Source organism: Vombatus ursinus, unplaced genomic scaffold (genome assembly GCF_900497805.2).
Source record: "Vombatus ursinus unplaced genomic scaffold, bare-nosed wombat genome assembly UNPS02014802.1, whole genome shotgun sequence".
Lineage (NCBI taxonomy): Eukaryota > Metazoa > Chordata > Mammalia > Diprotodontia > Vombatidae > Vombatus > Vombatus ursinus.
Window position 1 is genome coordinate 7,311,139 of NW_020954580.1, and position 15,456 is coordinate 7,326,594.

General features: G+C 39.9%; 1 protein-coding gene across 1 annotated transcript; it reads left to right on the plus strand.

Annotated features, from left to right (window-relative positions):
* Nucleotides 1–6,454: 6,454 nt before the first annotated feature.
* Nucleotides 6,455–6,731, plus strand: LOC114051254 (cytochrome c oxidase subunit 6B1-like). The gene is given in 2 exon segments (XM_027873457.1): nt 6,455–6,625; nt 6,628–6,731. Coding segments are annotated over 2 exon segments (255 nt in total). The 5' UTR covers nt 6,455–6,474.
* Nucleotides 6,732–15,456: the final 8,725 nt, after the last annotated feature.

Here is a 15,456-nt window from a genome sequence, read left to right on the forward strand (position 1 = left end):
TGTTGGAGAAAATGTAGGAAAATTGGGACACTAATGCACTCTTGGTGGAGTTGTGATCCAACCATTCTGGGGAGCAATTTGGAATTATACTCAAAGGGCAACCAAACTGTGCATACCCTTTGGACTTTGAATACCACTACCAGGTCTCTATCCCAAAGAGACCATAAAAAGGGGAAAAGGAACTACAAGTGCAAAAATATTTATAGCCGCCTTTTTCATGGTGGCAAATTATTGGAAATTGAGAATATGCCCATCAACTGGGGAACAGCTGAAAAAACTGTGTTATATGAATGTAATAAAATACTATTGTGAGATAAGAGATGATGAACAGGAAGATGTCAGAAAAACCTGGAAAGACTTGTAGGAACTGATGCTAAGTGAAATAAGCAGAATCAGGAAAACATTGTACACAGTATCAGCAACATTGTGTGATGATCAACTATGAATAACTCAGCTTTTCTCAGAAACACAATGATCCAAGACAAGTACAAAGGACCTAGGAAGGAAAATGTTATCCATATCCAGATAAAGAACTGATGCACTCTGAATGCAGATTAAAGCATACTTTTTTCACTTAGTTTATTCTTTTTCATGTTTTTTTGATCTGTTTCTTTTTTCACAACTGTGACTAATGTGTAAATATATTTTACATGATAGCATATATATACAACCTCTATCAAGTTGCCTACCATTTTAGAAAGAGGGGAGGAATGGGAGGAAGAGAGAAAAATTTGGAACTCAAAATCTTGTAAAAATGAATGCTAAAATTGTCTTGATATATAATTGGGAAAAAATAAAACATTATCTTTAAAAAGTATATAAAAAGGGGAAAGGACCTATATATACAAAAATATTTATAGCATCTCTTTTTGTGGTGGCAAAGAATTAGAAAACAAAGTGATGCCCATCAATTGGGGAATGGCTAAACAAGCTGCGTTATATGATTGTAATGGAATATTATTGTGCTGTAAGAAATGACAAGAAGGATGGCTTCAGAAAAATCTGGAAAGATTTATGTGAACTGACTCAAAGTGAAGTGAACAGAACCAGGAGAATGTTATACACAGTAACCCCAATATTGTTTGATGAAGAACTGTGAATGACAATTATTCTTAGCAATACAATGATCAAAGAAAATCCCAAAGGACCAATGATGAAGCATCCTATCTGCTTCCAGAGAAAGAATCGACATTGTTTGAATATAGACTGAAACATGCTATTTTCTACTTTCTTTCCTTATTTTTCTTTAGAGTCTTCTTATACAAAATGACTAACATGAAAATGTTTATATGATTTTTAAAATGGAGTCAAAGTTTTCATGCTGATCAGTAGTGGGAGGGGGCTCATGGGTAGCCTAGGTTAGGTTAGATTACATCACCCATGGAGCTGTTTGGAATCTAGCCTCAGGATTAGAGCAAAGAAATTTTGCTTACTTAACTAAACTTCTTCCAACCACTCAAGTTCTCCTCAGTTATTCCTGTTCTTCCTTCATAATAATGCCCATTTCCCCTTCTCTTTGCCCCTATAAAATTCAACCTCCTATCCTCTTTACCTCTCACTCAACACTTCTTTCCTTTGCCCCTGATGACCCCAAGTAGCATCTCTCATAGAAAATAGGAAATTGTAAGCCCTGGACTGTTTAATTCCTTTTCAAAGGCAGACAGTGGAGAGGAGCTCAAAGGGATTACTCTTCTAGTTCTTGGGTTCGGACAAGGTGAAAACCAAGGAGCAGGCATGCAGGTATCTCTGGGAAGAATGATACTGATTGCCCTCAAAGCAAAATCCCAGCTCCTGTGTCTCCCCTGCCTCATGAAATGACCTCTACAGAACAAGCCTGCACTCTAATGACCACTTCTCTATCAGTGTTTAGAAGCAGGAACTATAAGCTTTTGTGGTCAGTGTGACATCACCCCTCCCACTAACCAAGACTTTATAATTCAACCACAAAGCTTGAAAGAGAGACACACAGATACAAAGAAAGACAGAGACTTTATAATGATTAAGAGATGTCAAATGAAAATGAACAACAACAAAAAAATCAGTCCATTTACCAATATTTATAAATATCTGGATATTTGATATGATTTAAAGAAGACATTTGCTCAGTAGTCTGTGTATTTTTGTTTTCATTTGGACGTCTAAAAGAATTGTAATCTCTCTCTCTCTGTCTCTCTGTCTCTCTCACTCTCTCTCTTCCTATCTTTCTCTCTCTGTCTGTCTCACTCTGTCTTTCCCCGTCTCTGTTTGTCTGTCTTTCTCCTTTCCACTCTCCCCTCTCATTCTTTCCCTGCCTGTCTCCATAAGTTCAAAATGCCCAGATAAAAAATAAAAATCCTCCCAAATGCTTTCAGGAATTTGAAAGAGTGACATTTTATCATCAGGAAACATTGACTTAATTATTCACTTCATCTGGAAATTTTGCTATTGGAGAGAGATAGAGGAGGAGAAAGAATTTGAAGGGCTGTACATTCAAAGGGACTGTTGCCAGCACATTAAAAGTAGCTTTCCATGAATTCCACAACCTCCGTGCTAATCTTGTAGGGCAGCTGGGAGGGCTGGCCCAACGTCTCTCAATGCCATATTGTGCCGATGGAGATTTCTATCTGGGAACCTCTGCCTCATGAGGTGGGGAATGAGAGATTTTTTTCTTTCCTAGTGAGGAAAAGATGATAGTGGAGTTCATAGAGTAATAGAAATCAGACAAGACACAGAAATGAGGCACAGGGAGAGAAACAGAGAGCAAATGAAAAGTATAACTATATATATATATACATACATATGTATATTTTAACAAAGAGGGATCAATGTAGTTGAAAGAGATAAAGAGGGATGGCAGGGGTAGACAGAACATGAAAGAGACAAAGACAGAGAGACAGACAGAGGCAGACAGAGACAGAGAGATTTTATAATTCCAAACCTCTAGATAAATGAAAAATGAAAAAGCAGTTATATGGAATTTGCAATCATCAGATCATAAAACAGATGATCATGATTCAGAAAAGGTCATGATGTATCTTCAGAAAGGTCCATGGTGTATATTTTGAAATCCTTGAATAATTAGACATTTCTCCACGGACCTAGATCTTTGGTACTATGGACACACTGCTCGAGGCAGGGAAAGATGGAAGGAAAAGGTTCATTTTGGGGAAGGGGAATTCCTAAATTAAACCCGGTTGTAAAGGCACAGCTGCCCCAGGAGTTGTGCTGCTGTGGGAAAGCCCCCTCCCTGGGTTCTGACCTACCCTTTGAGCCACAGGTAGCAGGAAGCACCTGCCCCACCTCTTTGCTTTTTCCTCTTTCCCTTCAGGGGGCCTGGGTCTGCTCCCCTCCCTCTCCTCCCACTCCCAACACACAAATCCTGAAGCAGGTTTTCCATATGCTGCAGGCCCTCCAGAGAGAGGAAGTTCACAGCTACACTTGGCAGCTGTTGGGTTTTGAAAGCTTCCCCTACCCCCCACCTTTTTTTCACATTGACCTTTTCTGTTGCTTCAGCACACTTTCTTTAAAAAAAGAAAAAAAAAGTATTTTTTCCCAGAACAGATGAAACATGAGGAGTATGTCAAAGTATTTGACAAGCTTTTATAGGTTGATTATTAATTTTTGTTTTGTCTTTTTTCCTCCTCAACAAAGAGGGAGAAATGGAATTCCGATTTGGAAAGGCATGAGAAACAGATGTAAATGTGCGTCAGATGGACCAGGCATGCTTCAAAAATCCCTCCCTTGGAAGAGCCCAGTTAGAAGGGCTCCCAGTATTGGCAGCAGCCTGGAATTGCCCCCTGGAAAAATAGTTATGAAAGTGTCTATCCTGAAGAAACCAACTAAAAAGTCATTCTTTTTTTTTCTTTTGAAGCTTTTTTGTTTGTTTGTTTTTGGTGAAATTCCAGAGGGCTCTGATTGAAAGGGACTTTGGGGAATCATTGCATCCACTCTTTCTTCTAAGCAAGGTTTCACCTAAAACTATCCTGTAAAAGCTATGGGCCAAGAAACACAAATGTCTCTTGTTCCCCTCCCCCTTCTAACCCTGTGAAATCCTTAGTTCTTTCTCATTCCCTCCTAGTAAAAGGCAGTGGAAGTGGGCAAAGATTAGAAGAGAGAATCATGTAAGACTGACCTTCAATGACCTTCAAAGACATTGATGATAACATTCAGACTGATAATAGCTTAAGGTTAGATTGACCCAGCAGGGCTGCTCTATGGACTGTAACATGTGGGCTTTAGGGGATAGAGGTGAAGGCTCTGCCATTTCAGAGGAGCACTTTCAAGCCAAGCTCATGTGGGAAACAAAAGATGACCCTTACTTCCCAGGGGGGGATACAGCATCGGCATCATTGACTACAGCAGGGCACTAGATGAAAGTATAGCTAACAAACCCACTCTTAGAATGGGAGAGGATTGACAAAGACAGGATCTCCTTCTACTCTGCCTTCCTTCCTCCCACACAGTCACCTGGGTCCCTTTGTGGCAGAAGACATAATACTAAGAATCCTTCATTTTCCCTGGAGCTAGTACCCTCCCTCTCACACTACTTTGCATTTCAGTACTTTGTATATGTTTTATGCTGCATAAATCATTTATTTATTTATTTTTATTATTATTATTTATATATTTATTTTTTATTCTTGTCTCCCCCATCAGAATGTAAACTCCTTATGAGTAGAGATTGTTGGATCTTACTATGTGCCACAGGGCCTGGCACATAGTAGTTTCTAAATAAGGTTTGATTGATTGATGGACAGATGTAGGAAGGTCTGAGGCAAAGGCAAGTGATCCTAGTTGAAGTTACTGGCATTCAGCCTGACAGGAATAGGAGGCCCCCTATGTGGTGCAGTTCAATGAGCTCCTGGAGCTCACTGAAGGTGGAGAGGAAAGGAATAAGCATTTATTAAGGGCTTACTGGATACCAAGCACTGTACTGAGTGCTTTTCAAATATTATTTCATTTGATCATTGATCTGATGAGTCAGATCATCACTTTAGGAAAAAATCACCTTGACAGCTGAATGGAAGATGGATTGGAGTGGGGAGTGACATGAGGCAGTTAGAATGCTGTTTCCATAGTTCATAAGTACAAGGCACTGTGTCAAGTGCTGGGGATAGAAGGACAAAAAATGATACAGCCCTTGCCCTCTAGAAGCTTATATTCTCAGTACTTCTTGTTGCTCTTGCTTTCCAGAGGGCTCTGACCTGTAGCACTTCGATTGCTGTTATTGTTATTGTTGTTGTTGTTGTTTTGTCTAGCCTACCTTCCGGTCCCAAATTCAACTTACCCCTCTACATCCTCTTTAAGTCTCTGGAAGACCAAGGTTGCTCCTTGTTTGAGCCACAGTCCTCCCTCTATTGGCTTCTAGTCAAATCTACTCTCATCTTGAGCAATGTCCTTACCACTGTAGGAGTAAGGATTCCTGATCAAATTTCCCCTCTATCATCTCTCTGGCTAGGGATATGGTTCTTGTTTCTAACCTCTTTCCTCTGGATTTTGCCATTCAGTTTGAGAATATATGCCAATAAACATACTATCAAGTCCCATACATTGTTAGTCATAACTGTTTGAAGGTATGTATGTGACTCAGGGGTAGAGCTAGGTGCAAGGGCTTGGGGTGATTCCCCTTCCTAAGGGTGATGAGTGAACACAGTAAAATCTCCATGCTCCCTAGAGAGATGAACAGGAAAGGAATGGTCTGCATCCTTGATGAACCCCTGATTCTGAAAATATGCTTTCTGGTGACCTGAGAAGGGGTCAGCATGCACAGGGCACATCAGTCAAAAGCATTTAAGGACATGCTGAGAAAATATGATACTGCGGAAGAGCCCTTGGAAAGAGCAGTGACCAGCAGAAAACCCTGGCACTTGACTCTCAGGGATGAGGTGGGGCAACCTGAGGCTGCTCTGGAAACAGGAGGAAGCCATACTGGGCAGAGGAACAAGAACAAACATTACACCCAATGTGCATAAGGCAGGAAAATTATTAGGCAGAATGGTGGTGAGCTGAACCACCAGACCTAGTAACTTCTAAGTGAGGAAAGAAATACCACCTGGAAAATTATACTTGAAGGCAAATATTCTCTGGGGAGCATTTTGTAGCCCACATTTCCTCACATCCTATTCCTCTGCCCCAAAGCCTCCTCCTTCCTCCTACTGCTCAAGGAAAGCAGTGTGGTATCATGGAAAACAGCCAGGTCTGGGCATGGAGTTCTTGTCCCAGTTCTTGAGCTGTGTGAACTCTGGACTTCAGTTTTCTCATCTTTAAAATGAGGTTAGCAATACTGTTCTGATTATCATAGAAGATGATTGTGAGGAGCAGACAAACATCTGGGAACCATAGCATGAAAGTTCTTGTCGCAGTTCTTTAGCTATGTGACCCAGTTTTCTCACCTTTAAAAATGGGGTCAGTGATTGAGTCTGCAGCGTCCGTGGGAGGAGCAGCGGAGACAGAGGCAGCAACCGCGGAGGAAGCGACCTCAGTCCAGGAGCCACCATGTCTGAAGACATCAAAACCAAGATCCGAAACTACCGCACGGGGCCCTTTAACAGCCGCTTCCCCAACCAGAACCAGACCAGTAACTGCTGGCAGAACTACCTGGATTTTCACCGTTGTGAGAAGGCCATGAACGAGAGAGGTGGTGATGTGGTTGCCAGTGGTAGAAACGTGTCTACAAGTCCCTTTGTCCACTGTCCTTGGTGAATACTTGGGATGATCACAGAGCAGAAGACACCTTCCCTGGGAAGATCTGAGCTGCCTCCTCTTCCTCTCTTACCCCACCTCGATGCCTGGGGCTGGATCCCTGAATCCTGTTAAAATAAACTGTTCTGGGATTGAAAAAAAAATGGGGTCAGTAACATGTGTTCTGCTTATCACATAAGGATGTTGCAAATATCAAAAAAGTAGTGGAGAGATCACATGAAAGTCTTGGGGATTTGGGGGTTGAAATGTTACTAGAATCCATGCTATAGAATAACTAGGCTGGATTGGGATTTTACTACAAATATTTGTTACAAGAGCCTACTATCCTATTTTCATCAGCTCTCAGTACAGAAATAACCCTAATCTTTGGCTCTTCCTTCCTTTGTCTCTTATATACAATCATTCACCAAGATTTTTTGATTCTTCTTTCACAATACTTCTTAGATTCTTGTGTTCTTCCCTATGGATACCAAGGTATAGTAGAAATGATACTTGGATTTTATAGATGGTCAATGACCAATTTTGAAAATCACATAGGAAATCAGGATTTAAGACCAAGACATGCCAGACTAATTTTATTTTTTTGTTGTTGTTTTTGATAGAGTTACTAAATTATTAAATCGGGGAAAAGCATTTTTTTAAGTGCCTACTACATGCTTGGCATTTTGCAAGTAGTATCACATTTGATCCTCATAACAACCCTGAGAGATAGGAGCTATTATTATATCTATTTTACAGTTGAAGAAACTGAGGCAGATAGAAATTAAGTGACTTGCCCAGGGTCACATAGCTAGTAAGTGTCTGAGGCTATATTTGAACTCAAATCTTCCTGATTCCATGCTCAGCACTATTCACTGCACCACTTAGCTGCCTCTATATAGTGTTTTAAAATAGACAAAGGAATGCTGTAAATAGTGTTTACCTGGATTTTTTTTTTTAGTAATACATTGGATGAATTATCACACATTATTCACGTGAAAACTATGGAGAGGTATAGACTAAGTAGCAGAATAATGAGATGGAGCCAGATGGTCAAATGGCCAGTTATAAAGACTAGTTACTTATCATTGGATGTCATCTTGGAAGGAGATTTCCATTGGAGTTAGTGCCATTAGAGGAAGAAGGATATTCATAAATTGGAAAGCCTGCAGAGTAGTACAGTCAGAGTAGTGAAGGATCTCAAGTTCATGTCCAGTGAAGATTGGTTGAAGGAACTGGTGATGTTGAATCTTTAGAACAGAAGCAGTCTATTCTAAAGACATGATCATTGTCTTCTAGCACTTGTAAGATAATCAAAGAAGAGATGTTGGATTTATTCTGTTTGGTCCAAGGGTCAGAACTAAGTACAGGTGAAAATTGCAGAGTCGAATTTAGATTTGATTTCAGGAAAGTCTTTTTAATAGAGCTATATGTATAATAGTGAAATGAGCATCTTCAGGAGGTAGTGAGCACCCATTTTCTCACTGTAGATCTTTAAGCAAAGACTACATGACTATTTGTCAGAGGGGCAAGTCATTTAACCTCCACGTTCTGTTGTTGAATCATTTCAGTCATGTTTGATTCTTCATGACTCCATTTGGGGTTTTCTTGCAAAGATACTGGAGTGGTTTGCCATTTCCTTCTCCAGCTCATTTTACAGATGAGGACACTGAAGCAAACAGGGCTAAGTAACTTGCCCAGGGTCATATAACAGTAAGTATCTGAGGTCAGATTTGAACTCAGAAAAATACATCTTCCTGATTCCAAGCCCAGCCCTCTATCCACTGTGCCACCTAGCTGCCTCTCCATGTTCTGTAGTCAGAATCTTTTCCTCAGTATAACTTAGTATAACTTAGACTAGATATCCATGAAAGTCCCTTCCAATTCTGAATTTCTGTGATTTTACAATTCTGCAACCCAGATAGGGGTTCTGATTTGACTACTTACTTCTTAGGTGAACAAGGCTCTGTTACTTTCCCTCTCACCTCCTTTCTCTGACCTCAGTTTCCATATCTGAGATGCAAGGTTTGGACTTAGGGTCCCTTTCAGCTCTAAATAATACAAATATATATATACACATAAATGCATATACATACACACATGTGTGTGATTATATATATGTATATATATACACACATACATATATATGTAACATTGGGAAGTCACACCAACCTAAGCCTCAGTTTCCCCATCTGCAAAATTGAAGTAGGGGAGGGGAGATAACCAGTGTTGTTCCTTCTAGCTCTTGTTCTATGACCAATCATCTAGTTCATCTTCTTGCCTATAATTTCTCAAAACTCCAATCTATGTACATGGCCACTGGAATGATCTTTCCGACATGTTGCTATTTCTTGCCTTTCTTTGTTTCCCCAGTGCTTAGCACAGTGCCCAGGTGGGCACTTAATAAATGCTGGATGATTGACTTCCATCATGTTACTCAAAAGCCGGCAAAGCCTCCCTAGTGTATATTGCAACAAGTCCCAAATTCCCTTCTCGTTTTCCATAATCCATTCCAACACAACCTGTTCCATTTTATTTCCCAACTCCCTCCCTTCAACATAATACCTGCTACAGGCAGGCAGCTTTCTTCACTGCCTCTCTCATACACCATGCTCATTCCCATCTTTGCTAACACTCTTCTCCCTTCTCAGAATACCTTCTCTTCTTTCCTCCACCTACTCACATTCTATCAATCATTCAAGACCTAACTCAAGTGCTATATTATTTTTAGAGCTTTCTTTGACTATTTCACCCTGTATCAATCTTTACTTTCTTTGGAATTTTCCCAAGTAGAAAGCATGGTTCTTTTCCTCAAGAAGCTTACAGTCTGAGAGAGGAAGCAAGGCTAGCATTTAGAAAAATAAATAATAATTGGAAAACATATGATGAAATGCCCAAGTGAGTGCCATGGCAATGAATGCTGTAAGTGATCAGAAAAAGAAGAGCTCACTGTGGGATGGGGAGTAATGGACAACTTAATTTTTTTGTAATAAAAATGACAATGAGAAATAGACATACAATCTTTATGACCATTTTTTAAAAAAACCAAGTAATCCTCAAATGATGATACCCAGCAACATGACCATTCAGTCACCCCACGTAAGACTCTCAAAACAAGATCATTATAAGATTTGTTTTTAAAGGCATACCCCCAAATATCTCAGTGGCAAGATACATTTCAATAGATAAACAAACCACTATGACATACCATCATGACTAAAAAGTGAGTTATCTTGAAAAACACTGACCTTGCCCTTTGTTTATTAACAGAACCATAAGTCATTTCCTAGACAGCCATTTTACTTTCTACCTCCTTCTGTCTCTTTCTCTAGTGAATCTCCTACCTTAGAGATGTTAAAGAACAGGAAAGACGCGGGGCTTGGTAGATGGGCAATCCTGCCTGATGGCCAGGGATTGGATAGCATGACCTTTGCTTGAAGTACTTTTTTATTATATCCCATGGAGGCTCCACATTTGAAGGACCAAACATTGCACTTCCAAATTATGCTATAGTTTGAGAATCCAGCTCCTACCACCGTATTTAGCTGATGAAAACCAATCACACTATCTCATAACATAATAGCAGTCCCATTTCTGCTTTCATTTAGATTGCCATGGATTTCCTTTTATTTCACAGCCTGTCCTAATGCTTTCAGCCAGCTCTATGGGCATAATGGAAGCTTATTGAGCAATTGTAGGTTGACTTAGAATTAAAAAGGTCTTCAAATGATTTAGTATTTCTCAGCCTAAATTACATAGCTTCCTCTCTAGGGATACATGACATTTTGTCTCCTGTCTTTGTGTCTTTGGTGATCCCTCATGTCTCAGATGCACTCTCTCCTCACCTTCAAACTCTCAGCATCTCTAGCTTTCTTCAAAACACTGTCCATTTGCTGTCATCTATACAAGATGATTTTTGATTATCTCTCCTGATAGTTGTACTTTCTCCCTCCAGAAATTACTTTGTAATATTTTGCATATTTTCTTTATTTACTTTTCTATGTGCTTCTTGTATGACTCTAGTAAGAAAAAAGCTTTTTGAGACCATGGACTGGCTGGTTTGTCTTACCTTTGTCTCTGCAGAGCCTAATCCAATTTCTGGCACATTGCAGGTACTTAGTGAGTAATTGTTGAATTGAATTATAAATATCTAAATTCTCTCCTGCCCCTTACTCAACCTGACAGTCTAAGCACAATGGGAATGAATTTCCAGGAAGCAAAGAGCAGGAAGAAGCTAAAGATTGAAGGAGCAAGATTTAAGGAAAGGAGGGTAGGATTTTTGTTTATTTATATACATCAAGAAGGACCATTAATAGTAGAAACTTTGTGGGCCAGTGAAAATTTTCCACACACAGGCAGTTCCAAAACATTCATTTAGATCTCTTCACTCTGAGCAGCAAAGATCTTAACCCATTCCAGAAAACACACACACACACAAAATAAAAAACAAAAAAACCAAAAAAAACCTTTTTGAATATGTCTAGAGAAGAAAATTTCATTGCACCACTCAGTAGCCTAGAATTACAGCACATTAGTCCCCAGCTATCACCCTAGGGTAGTTCCTTTCTTCCTTAATTTTACAGATGGAAAAAAGGAGAAACACCCCCCACACACACTCCCAGGAGAAACAGACTGCTCACCATCACATAGGTATTAGTAGCAGAGCTGAGACTATAACCCATGCCTTCTGACCCACCCCTACACCCCAGACTAGTTTGGTGCTTGATTCCCCACACCAAACTGACTTCCTGTTATGACCTTCCCCATCTTTAAAATAAGATTAGACTAGAGATCTCTAAGACCTCTTTCAGCTTTAGTATTCCAGGATTTGATGAGTCTAAGTCACAGTCTCTCTGAATCTCAACCTTAGTTCAGAACTCTTGACCTTCTGGATAAATTTCCTAGAGTAGGTAAAACAGAATTTTCTTTCATTAAGGGAAGTCAGAAACAAGAAAAAAAAGAGTGCCTAAATTCTCTTCTCCTGGTCCTTCCTTCCTTTGTATGTTCCTTGGGGGGAGAATTCATAAACTCTTATGAGTGATATGAGAAGTTTAGTCTAGTGACAGAAATATAATTACAACACGTTCTTAATTAGACCTTAGGCTTACACAGAAGCTCATATCCTAAAAGTTCTGACCATGCACATAAGACATCAATTGGTGCTCTTTCTTATTAGAGATGGTATGGTAGAAATGATAGTAGACACGTGAAAAGGAAAGTGTTCTCCCCACTTTTCACTCAGCTCATCACTTTGTTTTATCCTCTAAATGGAAAACTTCCAAGAAATATATGGTAAAAAGGACCCTTCCAATTCAGAGGTCTTTCTGTTCATACCTACCTTCTAGACAGAATTGTCCATCCATCTACTCCCCAGCTCTGTCCTGTATGTTCACATCCCAAGATAAAGCTGTTCACAAGGAAGATAATGTAGCCAGTGGGGATGTTTGCTTTAATTTAAACCAATTAAGAAATAAAGGGCAAAGGATGATTGATGCAGGAACTTTATTGGTTCCATGTCTTAGAAAGACAACTTTTAAAAAATGCTTCTGAATCCAACTGAGAGACATTTTTGTCTCTCACACTTCAGAGTGATGGCACTAATTGGCAAGTGATACCCAGCAAATTTCGGAACCAATCTTGTACTAAGAGAATGGGGGAAGCAAAATTCTGCCAAAATCTTTGTGGGGAAAAAAGGAGGGCCAACCTCACAATTGTTGTACAGGGTACAGAGTTGAACCCTGGGGAGCTCTGGTCTTGGGGATGCTCTGTCACCTAGAGACTGCCATCTTCAACCCAAAGCAAATTAAGAAAACAGAGCTCTTCAGATCAAGAAAACAGAGTTCTACAAAATAGCATCAACCCTGTTTCCTTCCTTCTGTTCTCTCTCTTGCTGTGGTTCCTCCTTTCCCTCCACCCCCCGCCCCCCCTTTTCTCTCTTTCTACTTTGACCTCGTCTGCTTTTCAGCTGTAAGGCATCCAAAAGCCCTCACAGGAAGGAATCTGCCAATGATGGCAGACTTGGTTTTTTCTTCAAAATCACTACTGGGGAGCTGTGTGTGTGTGTGTGTGTGTGTGTGTGTGTGTGTGTGTGTGTGTGTGTGCTATAATAATAATCCTTTACATATGTATGGTGTTTTATACTTTTCAAAGCTTTCCCCCATGCATTCTTGTTCAATTCTCATGGTATTATTGTGCCACAGATAGGGGCATAATGCAGAGGAGAAAAATTAGATCTCGGTGAAGTTAAGGTTTGCCTAGGTCATGCAGTGAGCTAGTTAATAGAAGAGTCAGACCTGGAGCCATGAGCTCTTTCCTCCCCTGCTTTTTCCATTCTACCACACTGCCCTCTCCATGTACCAGCACATGGCATATATAGCTAGATGTATGAGAATATAAAGGTGTTCCCAAAGTCCTAGTGAAGTTTCAAACTTTTAAATCTTTATGTAACACTGTCCTGACAGAATATTTTAATTTCACTTCTCTCTGATGTATGAATGTGGAGGACATTTTTCTAGGGAGATGATTTGGGGATGAGGCCTGGCACTTGTGGGAGAGAAGAGAAGGTTTTTGAAGGCTTTAAAGCCTTGGCTTAAAACACTTTGCACACCCATTCTCAGTACTGCATCCCTCCCTTAGGATGAGGGAAGCACCCGAGGGCTAGATCAGGGACAGTCCTTCACTGTGTCCCTTTTTTTCTCCCTCTCTCTTTTTCCTGAGCATTCACAAAAAGTCTTAGAGCACTTTCAAGCTTTTAAAGATATACATATATATAAAATATGTATATATATATACATACATATATAAACTTGTATATACATACACACGTGTGTATATGTACATACAGATACATAAACACATCTGCATATATGTGTATATATATATATATTATATAAATATACAAAATGTATGTTGTAGCTGAAGTTAAGTGTTCTGGCTAATGTTGCACATTACCTGGAGGACTATCTAATGCTTAATGACCATTAAAAAGGTTAGATAACTCCACTTGGGGAGTACTTTGATTTTGTCATTTTATTTTTTTTTAATTAGCCTGCTAAACCAAACCATTTACACCCAGGCAGTGAGAGGAGAGGAAGGAGAGTGTGACAATATATATTTGCATTTGTGTTACAAGCTAATGTTGTACTTTAGCCTACTGTTTAGCATTAGCTATTGTGGAGGAATGGACAAGAACCAGAGTCAAAACCTGTATATTCCCTGACCAAAGTTTAGGATGTATCTTGGCTCAATAGCTCCAATATCTCCCTCCTCCCCTGTTCTTGTTAAAATCTGCTCTTAGTTTGACAATCCAAGCTCTTTCCGCCCCCCTTTTCCCCACCCCACCCCCACCTTTAGGCCATACTCCCTAGGATTAGCATTATAAGTGAAGGGTTTACCTTCGGTGTCCTTTCTCTCATGAATCATAAGAACCTCCTGACCACCTACTGCTCTCCTTGGCTGTCCAAAGCCACCCACTATGGAGCCTCCCCTTCCCCCAGTTGCCCTCCCCTTGTTCTCCTTTCCCCTGGTGATCTTCTTCTTCCCCATCCCTCCCATTTGTCACTCCACCCATTCCAAGAAGTGTTTGATGTTAGGAATTTATTTCATTTGTGGTCTCCCACCCAGACCATGGCATTCAGCTTAAGAAGAACTTTTAGAAAGGGCCCCAGATGGGGACAAGTGAAAAACCTGCTTGATTAATGGGTGGACCATGGGGCTTCTTGTGATTATGTGGTATAAGATTGCTGGGATTCAAAGTATGCAAGCCAGATTCTAGTCCTTTTTTCTACCATTAACTCTCTGTGTGAGCTTGAGCAAATTACTTTTTTTGCCTCCTTTTTCCTCCACATTTAGATTTAGGGGATTGGGATAGATGATCATAGGGTCAAGGAAGGTGGAAGGGACCTTAGATGCCTAAGATCAAGTCTAATACCCCCCAATGACTTGTTCAGGGTTACACAGTGTGATAGCTAGTTAGTAACTGAGGGGTGATTTGAACCTGGGTGTTTTTTATTTCAAATTCAGTGCCTATGCATAATGCCTAATAGTTCTCAAGTCCCTGAGATCTTTTTTAACTCTATCATTCTAGGCCTCCATAATCCTAAATCATAATTCCTGTAGGCTTATGTCATTGATAAAATATGGAGAGAGATAAAAATGTCTCTGTCATAAAATTTTTATGAGAATAAGCAAAGTAGGAGATGATTAAGTGTTTGGGGGTGGGGAAGAACGTCTTTAAACACAAGGTATTATTCATCTAAATAATATGAGTCCAGTAGGACTTTTCTCAAATAGACACAATGCCATATTAGAATACATTTTCACTTCTTCGGGTCCTTCTTGAATATCATGGAGTGAGAGTAAGAAATGATCTTGTGATGACTCTTTCTTGAAATACAGCATTTTTTACCTGAAATTGACCAGAGATTATCTAGTCCAAATTTAATAGTTGAGGAAACTTGATACCTATAGAGGGAATGTGACAGCCAAGAACATATGGCAAAGGCCAGTACCAGAATCTGGGATCTTGCTTAGCTTCACTTGATATTTAGGACTGTACTGTAGCAGAAACAGCATTCACTGGTTTTTGAGGTACATGATCTGAATTCTAATCCAAGTCACTCAAGGAATATGGACCCATTAGACTAAATGACTTCTAAAGCTGTTTCCAGCTCATATACTATGGTGCTCTTTTGGCTTCAATTTCCTTATTTAGACAGAAAGAGAGAAAGAGAGAGGGAGAGAGAGAGAGAGAGAGAGAGAGAGAGAGAGAGAGAGAGAGAGAGAGAGAGAGAGAGA